Source organism: Sciurus vulgaris (assembly GCF_902686455.1).
Source record: "Sciurus vulgaris genome assembly, chromosome: 14".
In the NCBI taxonomy this organism is placed as follows: Eukaryota; Metazoa; Chordata; class Mammalia; order Rodentia; family Sciuridae; genus Sciurus; species Sciurus vulgaris.
The window spans coordinates 7,841,646-7,861,518 of NC_136475.1; the positions used below are offsets into that span (position 1 = coordinate 7,841,646).

Consider the following 19,873-nt stretch of genomic DNA (forward strand, 5'->3'; position numbering starts at 1 on the left):
GATATGCCATTGTCTCCCTGGAAAAGGTCATAGAGTCAGGACCACTACCTGACACCACCAACCAGCAGGCGGAACTAACCGTCTCACCCGTGCATTCAGCCTCACAAAGGGAGAATCCCTCACCATCTACACTCACTCCAAACACGCCTTTCACATTATCCTCTCCCATGTTGCTATTTGGAAAGAAAGGGGCCTTCTTACCATAAAAGGGAACTCCATTACCAACTGTATCTACATCCTAAACCTCCTTGAGGCTGCTCGCCTCCCAGCAACCATAGGCCTACTTGTACATGGCCCAGCCCATCAGACAGACCAAGCATTCATCTCTTCAGGCAACAACAAGGCAGATGAGGAGGCTAAAAGGGCTGCCTGTCGTCCACGCCAGCCCCCATTATGACTCTCCATGATCCCTCACCTCCACTGCCACCCAACCGGAAGATACTTTCCTACCTCCACTGTCTATTCCACTCCAACCTTTCTTCACTCTTATAATTTGCTAAGACTCATCTGCAAGTACCCACCTCTGACATCTCCTTTCTGAAGGAACTTCCCTCCACATGTGGAGTTTGCCTACTGACCAATCCTACAGCCATCAGGCCCCCCACTTTTCCGACTCACCAAGCCCGTGGTGCCATTCCAGGGGTAGACTGGCAACTTGACTTCACTCACATGCCCACAGTAAGAAAATCTAAATACCTTTCGGTCATGGTGGACACCTTCTCTGGATGGGTTGAAGCCATCGCCACCTCCAACCAAAGGGCACTAACCGTCTCTACCTTCACCCTTCATGAAATCATTCCTCACTTTGAGGGCCTACCTCCTTCCAGTCAGATAATGGGCCTGAATTCATCTCCCCAGTTTCCCAACAACTTGCCAAGCTCTCAGAGTCCCTTGGCATTTCCAAATTCCCCTTCACCCAAAGTCATCAGGTAAAGTAGAATGCATACACCAGACTCTTAAAAATGTCTTAACAGAACTTTCTTTAGAACTTCACCTTGACTGGGTTAAACTCCTGCCTCTTGTCCTTCTGCATCTTTGCTTGCTCCCAAAGAAACCTGCCAATATCTCCCCCTTGAGCTGATGTACAGTTGTCCCATCCTTCTCCCTGGGATAATGCCTCTTCTTTCCTCTCTTTCTTCTCATATATTCATTCACATTCCAGCATTCCTATGGGGTTACGCCAACTCCTCCCTGCCTAGACCCTTGTCTGATCTCCTGGCTTCAAATAGAAGACAAAGTTCTTATCTCTCCTCTTCAGGAGACTACAGTTCCTCTATCTCCCAAATGGCAGGGACCCCACACAGTGATCCTGGCCATGCCAATCACTGTCAAGGTGCGAGGTTTACTGGGATGGCTAAACATTTCTCGGGTAAAACTCTCCTCTCAATCCATAAACTCCTCTCTAGTTTCTAACCCTCAGGTTTCTTCCAACAAATACTCATCCACCCCAGTGGGACCTCTCCACCTCAGGCTGAAGGCCACCAAGCCTTCCACCCTTTTTCCTGTTCCAGAAGCTGAGGACCAGAACGCCGAGGCACCAAAGGACTGAACTGCCAGATACATTCTTGCCTCCCCTGCCATTTGCCCTGTCTGCCATTTTCCTATCAGATTTTCCCCCAATAGATCTGTCTAGATGTCAGTCATTTCCTCCCTCCTGGATTGCCCAAGGGACTGCTGGAAGATTGACTCCTACTGTCCCCAGGGATGTTTTGCCCATTTTACATTTGTTCACAGCTGATGCTCAGAGGACCTACTCTTAACACAGATAGTCACCACCACACACCACATACTCAATTTAACTAACCCTATCATGGCACAGGAATGTTGGATATGCATGAGACCGGGCTCCTCTCATCTCCTGGCTAGAGCCCTACACTTTAACAGCTCTTTGACTTTCAACAGCACCCCTCAGAGCAGGTGGATATCACCCCAAAATTATCAGGAGTGCCTCTCTTCCAATTTGCTTCCAGGGGCATATCTTCCAATGGAAGCCACCCTATGGGTTCACTAGAAAAAGGAATGTTCTCACAGGAAGAGGACTGCTTCTATGCCAGCCAACCAGGAATTTGTAAAGGACAAGACCAAACGGCTGCAGGAGGATTTGGAGAGGAGACGGAACGAACTTACCCGAGGATCTTTGTGGCCCGTTTTGGGCTAATTATGGCAACTTATTCTCCCATTTATGTCCCCCACTCCTTATAATTTCCATCATACTGGCCTTTGCCCCCTGCACATTGAAATTTGTACAAAATCAGACTCAAAATTTTTTTTTTCTAATCAGACTATTACTCGGCTTGTATTAAAGGACTGTCGGAACCTCATAAAGGAAGAATCCAAGCCCCAGGGGAACTATCCAGTCCCCAGCCCCACCTGCCACAATGACACCTCCCTCCCCTGAATCAGCTCTACACCCACGCCTCGCAGGAAGCAGTGACTGAAGATGGATCTTCACCCATACGCCCAAAAGGGATCTTTTTATAAAGACAAAAATGGGGGAATGAAGGGACAATGGGTTAACAGGGCTGCAGCCATTTCTCCCCAGCCATTTTACTTCTGCCATTATTCTGCCCCCCGCCCAACACACACCATTTTACAACCTAGATTGTTAGCCACGCAGTCATTGGTCAGATTGTTAGCCCACAGAATTCCACTCCTGAAGAGTAAAGAGTAGGTCCCCCCCCCTTCTCTCTCTCTCTCTCTCTCTCTCTCTCTCTCTCTCTCTCTCTCTCTCTCTCACACACACACACACACACACACACACACTTCAGGGAAGACACTCTGCTTGTTTGCTTAATAAAATCTCGTGAGTTCCTGCATCTGGAGTGGTTTTCTGGGTGCTTTTGCAGTCGGGTTCTAGAATGTTCTGTGAAGGCCTGATCCAACATCTCTAAAGTGAAATGTACTTTTAAAGAAAATTCCAGAGCATTACTGAAGTGCTAGGAAGAAAAGCAGATTTCTGAAGCTCATTCATATTTTTTAGCCTCTTTTATTTAAAGATTCTGAACCAAACCACAGGGTTATTTTTAGGGGAATGCAGAATTCCAGATGAAATCACCCTGCCTAGGACACCACCCAAAGGCCATTGTCCAAACTCTGTTTGGGTCAGATGTTCAAACTGCTGAACAGAATCTTTTTTTTTTTTTTTCATGATAGTCCAAAATAATACAGGTGGAGAGATGCCAGTCTAGAGCTAGCTGAGCAAAAAACTGGGCCAGAAATAAAAATGAGAATATAGAGGTGCACATTCTTTCCTCTAACTTCTCAGGTATTGTCTTAGCACATATTTCATTTTGTCTTGGGCTAAAACTAGATATGACCTAGCTCAGCAGGAGCTTTGCTTAACAATGTCTGTGGTCTTCCCACACCCCAGCCCTAGAAAACTGGACTCAATGATATTTAACTGCATTGACAAAAAAAATTAAAAAAAAGAATAGTTACCTCAATGGCAGTAACTAAGAGAATTAACATGAGTGCAAGAATTATAGCTTTTTAAAATGGGTTTTTACATGTCTCATCTCATTCCATCCATGCAGCGAGTTGGTGTTGTACTCACTTATTATCCCAAATTATAAAGGAGAAGCTGCAGCTCAGAAGTGGGGAAACCTCATTGATTCTAAAACCCTCACTTTTTTTTCCCACCACACACATGCCTAATGTTTATTTTATACTCAGAAAACATATCCATGTGTGTGTGAAGGTTTTCTTCTCTCCAAACCAGAAAACAGACACGTAGGAAAAAAATAAACAACTTCTCTTCTGGCGGGGAATAATTATAAGTAGAAAATATACTTCTGAATGTTGAGTTAATTCCAGTGAGCATCCAATACTTTGCTGAAGTAGGATTAAAGCAGATACTCTACAGTGGACTCATTTTTCAGGATAAATAACATGAACGTATGAAGAGAATATGATACATCCCTCAAGATAGAAAGTTAGAGAAATCATGTTTTAGCAAAATAAGCATGGAGAGATTTAAACCCTGATATGGTGCTGGGAAAGTACAATTTGGTTCAACATCTGTAGGGAAAAATTTGGCAGTATATAAAGTCTAAACACTGCACTGTTGAGCACTCAGTATGACACAGTCCATAATTACTGAAAGACGAGGAGCTTCAGAATCCTGTGCAATCATGTTCTTATTGGCATGAAAGAGCATCACACTACAATGTTAAATGGAAATATTGGTTTTGAAAGAGTATAATCCCACTTATAGTTTGTTTTGAAAAATGTGTGTATCGATGCTAATTCCCGAATCATGCTTGGTTTGGGAGGCTGTATTCATTAGGTATGACTGTGGAACAAATTAGTTCCAAAATCAGCATCTTAAAATATAAAAGACTTGCATTACCTCACACAGTCGCAGAGGGTCAGGAGCTGGGGCTGGGCTGGGTGCTTCTGGCTCAGGTTGTCCCATGAGTTACAGTCAAGCTGTTGACTGTCCAGGTCCTTGAGGGCCCTGAATGTTTGACTAGGGCTGTAGGACTTTGGGTAAGAAGTTTCAGTCCTTGCCACATGGGCTGCTCATGATATAGTTTCCCCCAGGATGGGCTATGGAAGAGTGAGGGAGCGAGGAAGAGGTGGAGAGAAGGATGGAGGGAAATGGAAGTAGGAAGACAGAGAGAAAGGAAGAGGAGAGGGAGAAAGACAGAGAAACTAAGGCACAAGTCTTTTATAACCTACTCTCTGCAGATCCCCTCATGTCTGGTGTGTTCTAGCATTGCACAGACCAATCTGGGTACAATGTGGGGACCATACCAGGGTTTGACTATCAGGAGGCAAGATCTCTTAAGGCCGTCTTGGATCCTGGCCATCATGGCTGACCCTTGGGTCCGCGATATTTCATGTTCCTCCAAAATCACATTCACACCTTCCCATTAGGGTTTTATAACATGATAGTACTAGCTGAAAAACTGGAATCTCATCATCTAGACCCAGTCTAGTACAGATAAGCCTCCTCAGGCACCATTCCTTAGGTAGAATTCCTCTTGATTTGAACACTCACTAAAGAGGCAAGTTATCTGTCCTACACATGGCCAGCATATAGTGGTAGGACGGGACAGGATAATTTCTCTTGTTCTAAAAGAAGGAACACAGGAGTTAGTGGTCCATTGAAATTCCAAAATCATGCAAGAACTCAAAGAGACATATAGGTCTTTTTGCACAGGTCCAGATGGCTCTCCATACCTCAGAAGGTATCAATAGTATTATCAGCCATTACTTTTCCAAAATAACTAAGAATTATATCCAACTAAAGAGAGATTGGGGACATCTTAGAATTCCAATGACCAAAAAACAAAACTGAAGGTTCTGGTCCCAATTCCCTAGTTACAGAAAAGAATATCTGATTGGCCCAGGCTGATCAAATGATCATCTCTGCTCTGATCCAAATGGTTCCTGGGCTAAGGAAAGCTGAAAGCACATCTCTGATGAGAACAGGGCTGGAAATTTCACTAGTGGGGGAAGAAGAGTGATAGCCTCTCAGGTCACAGAACTTCTGGGCAAGTCCATAGAGTCTTCACAGCTGGCATTAAGTGAGTCTGTCCCATTAAGAATCAGTGGGGCTGGGTGCCATGGTGCACACCTGTAATCTCAGCAGCTCGGGAGGCTGAGGCAGGAGGATTGAGAGTTCAAAGCCAGGCGCAGCAATAGCAAGGTACTAAGCAACTCAGTGAGACCCTGTCTCAAAATAAAACACAAAATAGGGCTGGGAATGTGGCTCAGTGGTTGAGTGACCCTGAGTTCAATCCCCAGTGCCAACCACCCCCCCAAAAAAATCAGTGGAATATTATCTCTTGGTGTAAAAAGTAAATATCTTTTTTTTTTTTAAGTAAAAAAAAAAAAATCTGAAAGCAGTCAGATCACTTTCCCTGGTTAGGTCCTACTCCTACTCAAACTCAGGGGAAATTTATTCTCATGACTCTTGGCTCCACCCCTGGGCTCTTGGTTCTTCCTTCTGAGGCACCCTTCCTTTCTCACGTAAGGCAGCGTGATCCATGGCTGGGTGCTTTTCTCAGTCTGCTTCCTGTCTGTGGAGGCTGGGTGGCTCAGGGGCTCTATTCATTTTGTACCGTCTCAGCACCTTCCAGCACAAGCTGAAAGATGCTTGGCTGATGCAATTCTCTTAAAAACTTTGTGCATTTCCTGTGAATCTTTGTGGAACTTCAGTCAATTAGACAAGAGCCGCATCACAGATCTCTTTGACACTACACTGCAGGAGTGTGGAGAAGTCTTGAGACAATAGCCTTACTCCTCCTAGAAGCTCTACAGTTGAGAGGGTCTGTGAGACATAGCCTTAATCTCTTCAAAGGGCCTTTTGCCTGACTGAAGACCTACCCTTGACCCTTCTCAGTCTTTAGAAGATTTTACAGCCACACCTTGGGCTTTACCTTTAGACCATGCCTGCCTGGGAGTGCCCTAGGTTATATTTTTGCTTTGAAGTCTCATTTTTAAAAAATCAACATTGTTGCTATTGGTTAAACTGTATCTTCTAAAAAGATATTTTGAAGTACTAATTCCCAGTACTGATTCCAGTACCTGTGAATGCGACCTTCCTGGCAGTAGGGTCTTTTCAGATGTCATCAAGTTAAGATGAGGTATTTAGGGTGGGCCCTCATTCAATATGACTGGCGTCCTCATAAGAAGAGACAGAGGGAAGCAAATGCACAGAGGGATGGTGGTGAGAGGTAGCACCAGGACAGCAATCTGCAAGGCAAGGAGAGAGGCCTCCAAGGAAGCCAACCCTGGACCTCCATCCTGGACTTTAGCTCCAAGATCTGTGAGAAAATAAATTCCTGTTGTTTAAGGCAGTCAGCCTGGGGGGCTTTGCTAAGGCAGCCTGGCCTGATACACCAACTTCCTGAAAATATCTCGTTATTATCCAACAGGTATTTACTCATCTTTTATAAAGTATATTTCAGAATTATTTTTGTGACACATACGCCAATGCATATGTAGTCATTATATTTGTTTCTATTCAAAATGTATGAACTTATATTTGTTTCTAATCTACCCTGACAGTGGGCACTTTACTGGGAGGGCTGACACCTCTTTTATCTCACATTTAAACCTAATCCCCACCTTCCGGGGTGGGAGCTGGAGGGACCTCTGCCTTTCCAGGGTGGAAGTGCGTCCAAAGCTGCCTCTCTGTGGTTTGCTGCAGACTGAACCAAGGGATCATATTGTAATGGAGTGTTGTTTTCAAGGAATCACCAGATCAGCGCAGGCCAAGATCAAAGCGCTAATCTTCTGGGGCCAGGGAGCCGGGTCTTGTACTGAGCCAAATTAGAGACAAAGGTCATATCACAATTAATGGGAAGCAGATTGGGAAGCAAGCCTGGAGAAATTCTCCACCCGGGAGCCACGGGCAGTAGGGGCTCCCTCGGCCTGTGCACAGGTTCACTCCAGCAGCTCTGAGGACACCCTTTCCCAGCTGCTCTTTGCTCTGCCTCTGAACATACAAACTTCTGGCCACTTATTTATCTTCTGTGCTTTGTCTTCCATAGTGATTTGGAAAATGAGCATCCCGTGTTCAGTATTCACATTAGCTTTCAATTAAATGAAATATGTATATTAATCAGAGTTCTTTTAACTGTCAAAGTCAGAACAAAACAATACCCTTTGATGACCCTGCAATTAAAGTAAGAAATTCAGCAAGTCTTCACTTTACTTTTCATTTTACCTTAAAAAGTAGGGTAGATCCAATCTATTGCAGAACCAGTTACACAAGAATTTTTAATTCATGATTTGTTTTAAAAAAAAACTTTTTAGCATCTATATTTTTTAAATTAAAAAAAAATTTAGATGTAGATGGACACAATGCCCTTATTTTATTTATCTATGTGGTGCTGAGGATCAAACCCAGTGCTTCATGCATGCGGGGCAAGCACTCCACCACCAGCCCCTAGCATCTATATTTAATTTTTTAATTATTTTTTTAAAAACTCATATATGGACTGCAGAGGAACCACTAATCCTTTTGCGACTGGACTTCCTTATTATTGTCTTAATTTTGATTCTTTTAAGTGTCTGATGGAGTAGGTTTTTGAAGAATTTTCTAGGAAGTGGTAGGAGGGAAACTTCCTCTGATCACCCTTCTTGAGTAAACTCTCGTGCTCTGTCTGGTGCTTATGTGATATTCTCTCTATTCTGGATCTCGGGCTCCTTTTCCACTAACATCTGGGATGTTTACACACTGAGGAAATATTTTTCCATGATGTCTATGATGGCCGTTTCTGCTCCCTTTGATCAGGAATTTTCAGGAATATGTGTTACCACAGGTGGGATCTGCAGCTGTTTCATTCGGTGTCCATTCTTCTCCTGCAGTTTTATCTCTGGCTCCTCTTCTGCTGTCTTGGGAGGCTACTTCACATATTGCCCGCCCTTTCTTCCTTCCTTTCTTCCCTTCCTTCCTTCCATACCAGGGATTGAATCTAGGGGCGCGTAACCACTGAGTCACATCCCCAGCCTGTTTTTATATTTATTTACAGACAGGGTCTCACTAAGTTCCTCAGGGCCTTACTAAGTTGCCGAGGCTGGCTTTGAACTTGCAATCCTCCTGCCTCAGCCTCTGGAGCTGCTGGGATCACAGGCATGTGCCACCTTGCCCAGCTACAGGCTGCCTTTTCTCCTTTGTTACTTCTGCAAACACAGCAATTTTGCTTTGATCGTCCTCTTCTCTGATGTCGGCTGGTGCATGAGGCCAGGGTACATGCAGCCCTTGAACCCATCTGATTGTGCCCTTGTGGTCTGGCAGCGCCTCACTGCAGATGCCTGCCTGGAGGGTGGACGGATTTGCAAGCCCATAGCCTGGCTTTCAGCAGGTTCTCCCCGGAGTGGCTCTGCTCCACCAGGATGGGTCTCCACCACAGACTGCCTCCAGGACTCTCTGCCTCTAGAGCATTTTCTGGACAATACCCATTTTCCTACCCCTCCGTGCTGGAAAACATGACAGTGTAATTGATCTAAAAAGAGGTGGACCACAGAAGGAGAGTGGCGGGGGCCCGACTCGGACCCTCTGGGTACAGAATTCCTGTGCAGAGGGAGAGCGGCAGCCTGGCTCTGGGTGCAGCCCCCTAAGCCCAGGACGCTGGGCGAGGACAGAGGGCGGGACCCCTTCCCCTGGGGTCTCATTGGCTGTTTATGCTGGAGCAGAGGACAAGTGGGCATTGCTGGGTGGGGTGACCTTTCCTCCAACCAGCCCTGCCAGCCCGGGGCATGGTAGACATTCCCTCTCGATTTCTGCCAGTGCTTGTGCCAAGGACGATGCTTTTGTAGATTCGCGGGTGTTTTGATAGGAAACAGGGTGCATCTCAGACTAGGATGATGCTAACTTTCACGTTAACTGATAACCTTTTCTCTTGGAGAACAACACAATTGTCATTCACGTAGGACAAGGACTTTTCAATTCCAACAGAGGTTAAAGAGGTCACCCCACTCCTCACCTCCCACGGCAGCTGAATGGCTGGTGGAGGGCCGTCAAAGCCACTCAGGGGTTAAACGGGCGCTGGCCCCTGAGCGCAGGGCTGCCCGGCTGGGCCCTTCAAGCCTGTAATTAAGCTGACTCAGCCTCGGCTAAATTTAGCAGCCAGCTCTCCCCCTGCTAGGAGGGGCCTCAGACACACGTCAAGAGGGAGAAAAGCAACACGACTGATCTCTGCCTTATCATAAATCCTGGCCACCAAACCCCGCTGAAGAACCCTCTCGCGGAAATTCACAGCTTTCAACAGAAAAGCCAGGTTACCAATCGCATCCGTGTTAAATGCCAGGAAGCTGGAGGAAAAACACAATGACCATCATTATTATTCTGGTGCCACCCAAGCATTTCATTTGAAAGAAATCGTGTTTTTCAATTTTTTTCCCCACATAAAATAGTGTAAATACGGATCATCTCCCAACCCATCTCTCACTGACGGCGCGTGTGCTTCTCTTTAGTAATTTTCTGGTGAACGATTAGTTCTAGTTTATTCTATATTTTCGTTTGGTGAGAGAGGTCATTAGGTTTTCTGTTCTTTCCATTGACTTGTGTCATAAGTAATGTCCGACACTTTGTGTAGTCTTCATTAACAGCTATATAATTTACATCAAGTGATAATAATATATTCAGCCATCGTTAAGTACATATTGCAACTGAATATCAACAAATGTCCTATGTCACAAAGCATAGCATAAAATATGTTTCAAATCAGGAATTGTGCTACATACTTTCTGTTCATTGTTCAATAGTCTTGATAATTCTCAGATGTGAAATTATTACCCAACGGATAGCTTGTTATGGTTGGGTGTGAGGCGTCCCTCAAAAGCTCACGTGTAAGATAATGCAAGAAGGTTTACTGGAGAAATGAGAGTCTTCACCCCTGAGAGGGATGAGCTGGGTGGTACCTGTAGGCAGGTGTGGCTGGAGGAGGTGTCATGGGGTGTGCCTCTGGGGTGCACATTTTGTGATGCTGAGGAGAGCTCTCTCTGCCTCCCAACGTCCTGTTCTCAGCCTCTTTCCTCCACCACACTCTTCCAACGGGATGGCCTTCGTGTCTTGCCTCACCTCCAGCCCAGGAATGGAGTCAGCCATCGACAGACTGAGACCTCTAAAGTGTGACCTCCGAAATGAACTCCTCCTTAAACTTGCCCTTGTTGGGTCTATTGGTCACAGCAGCAAAAAAAAGCTGACTCAAACAGCTCAAGAAACCGAGGCTCAGTCAGATGGTGTGACGTGCGGAGAGCACACGGGCAGAACTCCGCCAAGCTCAGGCCTGTCCTGGGGAGCGCCAGTGTTTGAGGGAGAGAGACCCTGAGGGCTTGGGTGAGGGCAGGGCAATGTGCTGTGGTGATGTGACTGTCAGCGGGGGGTGGTGGCACATGCCTGTAATCCCAGTGACTCGGGAGGCTGAAGCAGGAGGATTGCAAGTTCAAAGCCAGCCTCAGCAACTTAGTGAGGCCCTAAGCAACTTAGCAAGAGACCCTGTCTCTAAATCAAATATAAAATGAGGGCTGGGGGTGTGGGTCTGCAGTTGAGTACCCCTGGGCTCAATCCCTGATACGTTAAAAAAAAAAGAGCGATGTGACTATCTTTAGCAGGTAGCAATTTCCACTCTCCCCATTTGGCAAATGAAGAAACTGAGGCATAGGGATGTAAGAGGTTGGAGCACAGACTCAAAACTGTCACCCCTTGGGCTTTTGCCCATCCACTCTGCCTTCTGGGCTAATTTTGTGCCCCTCGCCCTGGAACCTTTCTGATAACTTCTATAGAAAGGTAAGGGGTTGGGTCTCACTTAGGGTCCCCAGAGCACAGCCACCTCTGGCCCTGCCTTTCCCTCACATCCTGGAGAAGCAAATACCCAAATCACAATACCCAAATAACTTAGACTCCCAGTCATTAAAAATTAAAAAACTCAAGTAGCTGTTGTTGACAATCAGAGGCAAGAGAGAAATTTCAGGAAGCACTTCTGAGATACTTTTGACACAGTGCTTTTGAGAATGCCAAATTCTGAATTAATAATCACCATGTGGCAGGGAAGGCGAATGGAGGTGATTTATGTGGCAGTTTTCAGGAAATTCAAATTACCATTTATACATGCTCATTTTGAATCTGGGCTTCAGACGGCTAAGTTCCTGCTTGCCTATTTCTCAGAAGGCGTAAGAACTCCTAGTTAACTGAAAAGCAGGCTTCCATCAGCATGAAACCTGGAGGCTGTGAACGCTATTGTTAGAAACTGCCTTTGTATCTTGGGATCTTGGGATGCCCACTGCAGGCCAAACTGCTGTGCGGTAGGATCTCGCCCACCCAGCCCTAAGGGTCCCATGTCAGGCCCAACCACACAGGCAGCTGAGGGAACTCGTCCTGTAAAAAAAATGGGAATATAGCTAAAGGCAACCTCCTCGTCACTGAGTTTTATAAGAAGGTCAAACAACTCTATATTTAAATAAAATTTAGATTATATGCAAATGCACATCATGGGTCAGGAGGGAAATGCAAATGAAAGCCACAGTGAGGTTGCACTATACATCTACCAGGATGACTAATGACACGACGTCCAATGTCTCCAGGGACATGGAGAGACCAGTCTCACACCTCTGCAGTGGTGAGGCACTTCAGGAGAAACTCAGCTTCTCATAAGACTAAACAAACTCGCATGCAATGAACGAGCGATTTCACACCTACTATTTGCCCAAGAGAGATAAAACAAGTATTCACGAAAAGGCTTATTCCAGAACATCTGTGGTTGTTCTGCTTATTGGAATGGATCACCCAGAGGAAACATTTCAGGTGTCTACTCATCATGAGAGAACAGGAAACAAATCCCAGAATACCCATGAAGTTAAAATATGACTCAGCAATAAAAAGGAACAGAGTGACACCATGAAGAATCTCAAACAGAATCTCGCAGAGTTCCTGAGCCTGCTGCAGAGGCGGTGAGACTCTCTGTTCCACTTACATAAACTTCTAGGACAGGCAAATCTTACCTGCAGTGGGAAAATATCAGTGACGGCTGCATCTGGGGTGATGGTCATGCAGATTGACTACAACGGGACAGAGAGAAGGTCCTGGAGTGATTAGTGATGGACTAGACCTTAACAGGGGTTCTGGTTATGGAAATGTGTGCGTTTGTCAAAACTCAGCGAGTGTAGACCAAACGTGCGTTTCATTGCATGAAAATCCGGCAGCAGAAGGAAGAGAACCACAGGCAAACGCTGGACTTGAGTGACTGATACGCCTGCTGAATTATTTAGAGGTCTGGTAATGCCTGACGTTTACTTTGGCAATGCACCAAAAGGAGAAGGTGAGTGGACGAGTGAGCTGATGGACAGTCAGGTGCTGCATGACCACATTTCGTCCGTGACAGATTGCCTATCTGATGGTCCCACGCATCAGTGGAGCTGGTTCCTATGGCCTACTGACGTCACGGCCGTCATAAGGCCACAGCGCATCATCGCTCAGGGACACTGGCTTAAAAACCTGCCACGCCGCCAGTCACAGGAACCACGTTACCAGGTACCAATCCTAGATCGTGGCAGGAAGCCTCTGGTACTGGCTCATGTCCTTGCTACCCTACACTCTGGTTGTTATTTTAGGATGCACGCTCGGAAAGTCAGCTGCTGTGCGGGTGCCGAGTCCCTCCAGCAGTGGCCTCCTGCCTCCTTGGCCACGTCCGGACCTACTATCGGGTTCATGCGGTGCCTGTGTGATGTTCACAGGGCAAGGCTGCGGCCGCGGCGTTCCTCAGCGCTCGTTCCTGTCACCGAGGGGCAGGTGACTGTGGATGTGTGAGGGCAATTCGGCAAGAACGGTAATGTGCTTGCAGTGGACTCTCCAGGACGGAGTCCCTGCCCGGGCGAATGTCTGGGTGCACCTTTCGACAGCACAAGCCTTTTGACTTTGCTGAACGTTTGAAAACAGTCACAGTTTGGAAGGGCCCATGAGTGCAGAAAGGGACCTGGACGTTCCCCAACACCCACTGCCTCTGTGGGGTCTCTGGGCTGGTGAGAGCAGCCAGAAGGACAGAGGCAGGGTCCCTGGGGAGGGAGGGAGGCAACACTTCCTGGATGACTGGGGCAGTGGCGCTGTCCTCCTCACAGCCACTTCTGTCCAGGGCTGGCCTCTGACAAGCAGCACCTGTCCTCCCTGGGCCTTTCCAGAACCAGACTGACCCCCTCACACACCAAATGAGGGGCAACCTCTGGGTGGCCCCACAGAGAGCTGCTCACTCGGAGGGATTTCAGAACTCCCCAAGTTTCCAGCCGGCTTTCTCCAGTCCCCTCGGGTGCCTGGCCCCTTCCTGGGTGTCGGCCCTGTGACATGTCCTACTGCTCTGCAGGAGTGTACGCTCCGCTCCTGGAAGCTGAGAGCCCTGCCCTGTTGTGTCCAATGCACGGGGCAGTGGCCAGCGACAGGGAGTACTGCAGATGTGTCCAGCACGACACTTTCTTTCACATAGAAATCGGGGTAAGTAAAGTGTGGGGATTTAAGTGGAGAAACACAGAGGGAGTGCATGGGTAGGCCCCGGACGTGTGGGGGAGCCAAGTGTACTGTTTTGGAGGTTAATAATGAGACCAAAGTAAATGAGCTAGAACTTTCCAAATATTTACAATTGGAATACTGCCTTTGGCACAGCTCAAATCTATTCTGGAAAATTTGCTAGAAATATAGATTTGCATATGGGTGAGAGTATGTCATGTTTTCCAGATGATGAGAACAAGCCCCACTCTGCTCTCTGGAAAAGAAATGAAAGAGCAGATGATTTGCGACCAGTTGGGGAACAAGTTTCCTGAATGGATGAAACCGATTCTGCTGGAGAACTGTGCTAGCCTTCAGCTCCTCGTATTCTGGAAAACGTTCAAACTAATAAGTTGGAGAGAAAACCATCAGTGCTATAAAGTTCCCACTCGGGGCTAGAAATGTTTAAAAAGATGCATGGAGTTTCTACAGGGTGCAAGAACAAATTGAGATGTAAAACTAACAGAAACTGCAGCAAAGTAGTCCTGGGATGCGGGGGCTTGTTTCTTCAGGCTTAAAGATAAACGATGGTTCAAATAATCAGAAACCTGAGCAGCAATTTTTAAAGAAGAAGGAAGAGAGAGGGAACACGGGCTTCTAAATTTCCCTTCACCCCAACGGCAACAAAAAGTCCCATACAAACATTTATAGTATTTTCTGTGTTTTTAATCAGGCTGTCATTACAGTATTTTCTAATGAATAGTTCCTCTGGAAATAAGCTCAATATGTATGGGTTGTAGAGACTAATAATTTGCTTCCAAATAAAAAATAATAATTTTTAAAAAATGCACAAAAGAAACACAGTAAACTCTCCAAAAGTAGAATTAAAAAGATGATATATTTATGGGCATCAAAAGATGAAATAGAAAACAAGGTACAACAGAGAAGATCAACAAAGGGAACAGTTGTTTGTGTGAAAAAAAATAATAATGATAATAATAATAATAATAAACCAACACTCATCTGGTGAGACTGAGCAACAGCAGCAGAGAAAGTGCTGGAGACAATTCTAGGGAGGACAAAGGGGACGCAGCCACAGATCCAGCAGACGTTCAAAAGATAATCAGAGAAGAGTGTGAAAACCTTTAGACCAAGTGGATAAATTCCTAGAGAAATACAATTACTAAAACTGACGCAAGAGGGAAAAACCTAAACCGTTCTAAACTAATTAAATGAGTTAAACCGATAGTTTAAAATATTCCCCCAAGTGCAGATCATTTTCAAATAATTGAATTCTTCCACAGAATGAGAAACCACTCCCAAAGTAGCTCCAGGAGGCTAGTAAAACCTTGACACAGATCTTAACGAGGGAAGTTTAAGAATGGAAAATTATGAGCCAATGAGTAGAAAAAGCCAAACCCAGGGAACGGGAAGGTGACAACCCAGCATGCGCGTTGAGGGTCTCCCAGCATGCTGGGTAGCTCAGCACTCGAAGACTGACAGAGGTCACTTACCAAATTAACAGAATACAGAATATAAGATCATTTCAATAGATGCAAATTCATTGGAAAAATCTCATCATCTAGTAATGACGGAAATGTGTTAGAAGTAAGAAATGGAGCTTCTCTAGGAGAAGTCAAGTGCATCTAGGAAAAGCTCCAGCAACAATTTTTAACGGTGAAACTCATTCTTTCTAAGCCAGGAACTAGACAAATGGACACCTTCTACGTCTACTTCTATTCTAATTGCACTGAAGGTCCTGCCCCGCTGCAGGAAGACGTGAAAAGGATAAAAGAACAACAACTGGAAAGGAAGAAATAGAAAATCATGATTTGAGATGGTATGATTGCCTATGGGGGGGGAAAAAAACCCCATAGAATCTACAGACACATTCAGAGGAAAAATCTTTATAGTCATATTTATATAGAAAAGCCAACTGTAGCCAGGCACCGTGTCAGAAGTTTGTAATCCCAGTGGCTCAGGAGGCTGAGGCAGGAGGATAGCAAGTTCAAAGCCAGCCTCAGCAACTTAGTGAGGCCCTAAGCAACTTGAAAAGACCCTGTCTCAAAATAAAAATTAAACAAATAAAAAGGGCTCAGTGGTTAAGTGCCCCTAGTTTCAATCCAGGGTCCAAAAAAAAAAAAAAAAAAAAAAAAAAAAGCAAAGCCAAATGCAACACAAAGTTTAAAAATTTTCTTGACAAGAAAACAAAGATAAAGTGACTAATAAAATCTCTCAAAGGATGTTCTATGTATGGGTGAAATTTTAAAACCCTGAAAGATTCTGAGAAGACTAAAATCTTTGAGAAAAAACTGTTTTATTTACAAAATAAATAAGAAAGGTATTTACATGTCAAATTTCTGCAAAGCCATATATTGACTACATTTCAAGAAAAATTTTAGCAGGTTTTCAAAACTGTGGTAAAATAAACATATCAAAGCATTTGTCATTTTAACCATTTTGGTGGATATTTCAGTGGCCACCTCTGTTCATCTCTAGGACTTTGCCACTCAAAACTGAAACCCTGGCTCCAGTAGCAAAGGCTACTCATTCTCTCTCTTCACCCCTGCAGCCCCCTATGTCTTTATCAATTTGAACTCTGGGCACTTCAAACATGTTTTAGTCAACTTTTTCACTGCTGTAACTAACAGATCCAACCAGAACTATTGTAGAGGAGGAAAAGTTCATTTTGAGGCTCATGGTTTCAGAGGTCTCAATTCATAGACAGCTGGCCCCATTCCTTGGGGCTCGAGGTAAGGCAGAACATCATGGCAGAAGGGTATGGTGGAGGGAAGCAGCTCCCATGATGATCAGAAAGTGGGGGAAGGGAGAGAGAGAGAGAGAGGGAGAGAGAGACCATTTGTCAGATACAAAACATATACCCCAGAGGATCCAAGATGGTGGACTAGAGGGAGGCTGCATTCCTTGTCGCTCCATAACTCAGGTTTCAAGCAGAGGATACCTGTTTCTTGGTAAGGCAGTTTCTGCTATTTATCTATCCCCTGCTGTTTACCTCATTTGTCCACTGTGATCACCTGCAGTCTGCCAGCATATCGACTACTTTTTGAGTGCAGATTGCTCACTGGCACCTAATATTTGCCATTTGCCTGCTGCTTGCCTGTCCATCTCCTGGCTTTCACCTGCCCATCATTCACCGCCCGAGGTTCACCTCCCGATCGTCCAACGGCAGTCATCAGACCGACCGCAGACTGCCAGTGGAGCCCGCTGTTGCCTGGAAGTTCACTGTTACAGTACCTGCAGGTTTGGTTACATGTGGCTGCTACCATTTTGAGACAACAGCCAGGCCCTGTAGGACCCCTGGCCGGACTGACTGAGCCCCATCTCCAGGATCCCTCGGCCCAACCAATCACTCCCTGCCTCTGGGGCCCTCACATCGACTGATTTCTCCCCACCACCAGGACCCCCAGACCGACTGCACCTTACCTCCAGGATCCCGCAACCATACCAACAACACCCCACCTCCAGGACCCCTGCCTGACCAACCACACCCCACCTCCAGGACCTCCAGCTGGCCACACCCACACCCTGAGCTGCAGCTCCCCATTTGCCAACATACTTGGAAGCCAGAGTGGCCATCTTGGATAATCCTGGAAACTGTATCTCCCATCTTTGGGTGGGGCAAGTCTCATCCTGAGATGCCTGCTGGAGGCTTGAAGCTCATTGTCAGATACCGCTCATGCATCAGGCTACTGAAGACTGAGAGGTTTGAATACTATATGACTGTTACAGTGTAGATTTTCTTTTTTCTCCTTATTAAAAAAAAAATTAAGTTTTTATTTCTTTACTTTTCTTGCTCTATTTTTCTTTTGTTTACCTGTTCTCTCAGAGTCTCTTTCTCCCTTTTCCCACGCTAACAACCAACTTTTTTTGATTACACTCACTCTATGATCTAGAACTTCTATATATTCTTTTCTTATCCCATTAACAGCTACATCCTACACCCCTCTGCATCCTCTTTGTCCTCCATTAGAAACTGCAGGCCTTATTTCAAATCTATTTGTTATACTGAAGATAATATTTGGACTCATTCTGTTTATTGTGACAATATTGTTAACATCCTCATAGGGGCTATTTGGTTTCGGGTTGCATACTGTCTGAACTGGGCACTGCTAATATTGATCTCCCCCTTAAAGAAAAGGTTTTGAAAACCTATAGGGCCACTATAAGCCTATAGGGGGGAAACTGCAGTACCCCAGATCTGCACTGCTAGAGGGGAAGATACATGAACAACATGAAAAAACAAGGGAAGAAAATGATCCAAACAAATCTAGATTCTATATTGATAGAATCCAGTGACAGTATGATAGAAGAAATGTCAGAAAAGGACTTCAGATTATACATGATTAAAACAATTTGTGAAGAAAAGGATGAGGTAAGAGAGCAAATGCAGGCAATGAACGATCATACCAATAAGCTGAAAGAGCAACTGCAGGAAGCAAAAGATCATTTCAACAAAGAGACAGAGATTCTAAAAAAAAAAAAAACAAACAGAAATCCTTGAAAAGAAAGAAACGATAAACCAAATAAAAAACTAAATGGAAAGCGTCACCAACAGACTAGACCACTTGGAAGACAGAACCTCAGACAATGAAGACAAAATATTTAATCTTGAAAATAAAGTTGCCCAAACAGAGAAGATGGTAAGAAATCATGAACAGAATCTCCAAGAACTATGGGACATCATGAAAAGACCAAATTTAAGAATTATTTGGATTGAGGAAGGCACAGAGATACAAACCAAAGGAATGAACAACCTATTCAATGAAATAATATCAGAAAATTTCCCAAACCTGAAGAATGAAATGGAAAATTAAATACAAAAGGCTTACAGAACACCAAATGCACAAAATCACAACAGATCCACACCAAGGCACATTATAATGAAAATGCCTAACATACAAAATAGAGATAGGATTTTGAAGGCTACGAGAGAAAAGCATCAGATTACATATAGGGGAGACCAATATGGATAGCAGCTGACTTCTCAACCCAGACTCTAAAAGCTAGAAGGGCCTGGAACTACATATTTCAAGCTCTGAAAGAACATGGTTCCCAACCAAGAATCCTATACCCAGCAAAACTAACCTTCAGATTTGAAGATGAAATAAAAACCTTCCATGATAAACAAAAGTTAAAAGAATTTACAAATAGAAAGCCTGCGCCATATAATATTCTCAACAAAATATTCCATGAGGAGGAAATGAAAAACAATGATGGAGGTCAGCAAAGGGAGGAACTACCTTAGAGAAAAATCCATTCAAAGGAGAAACCAAGCCAACTTAAAAACCAAAAATAAGCCCAAATGACTGGGAATACAAATCATATCTAAATAATAACCATGAATGTTAATGGTTATTATCAATCAAAAGACATAGATTGGCAGAACGGATTTAAATATAAAAAGACCCAACAATATGCTGCCTGTGAGAGACTCATCTCATAGAAAAAGACATCCACAGACTAAAGGTGAAAGGATGGGAAAAAACCTACCACGCACATGGACTCAGTAAAAAAGCAGGGGTTTCCATCCTTATATCAGATAAAGTGGACTTCAAGCCAAAGTTAGTCAGAAGGGATAAAGAAGGACATTTCATACTGCTTAAGGGAAGCATAAATCAGGAAGACATAACGATAGTAAATATTTCTGCCCCAAACAATGGTGCATCCCTGTACATCAAACAAATACTTCTCAATTTCAGGAATCACATAGACCACACACAATAATTCTGGGCGACTTTAGCACACCGCTGTCACCACTGGATAGATCTTCCAAACAAAATCCAACCAAAGAACCATAGAACTCAATAACACAATCAATAACCTAGACTTAATAGACATATATAGAACATTCCATCCATCAATGAGTGGATACACTTTCTTCTCAGCAGCACATGGATCCTTCTCGAAAATAGACCATATATTATG

General features: G+C 44.7%; 1 protein-coding gene across 1 annotated transcript in view; it reads right to left on the bottom strand.

The window, feature by feature from the left end:
• The window catches only part of ACOXL (acyl-CoA oxidase like), a 331,162-nt gene that overhangs the window by 92,106 nt on the left and 219,183 nt on the right, over window positions 1-19,873 (bottom strand). Inside the window, exon 11 of the mRNA XM_079109525.1 lies at window positions 9,621-9,768. Within this exon, the coding sequence (XP_078965651.1) occupies window positions 9,621-9,768 (148 nt within the window). The remainder of the gene's footprint in view (window positions 1-9,620; window positions 9,769-19,873) is intronic.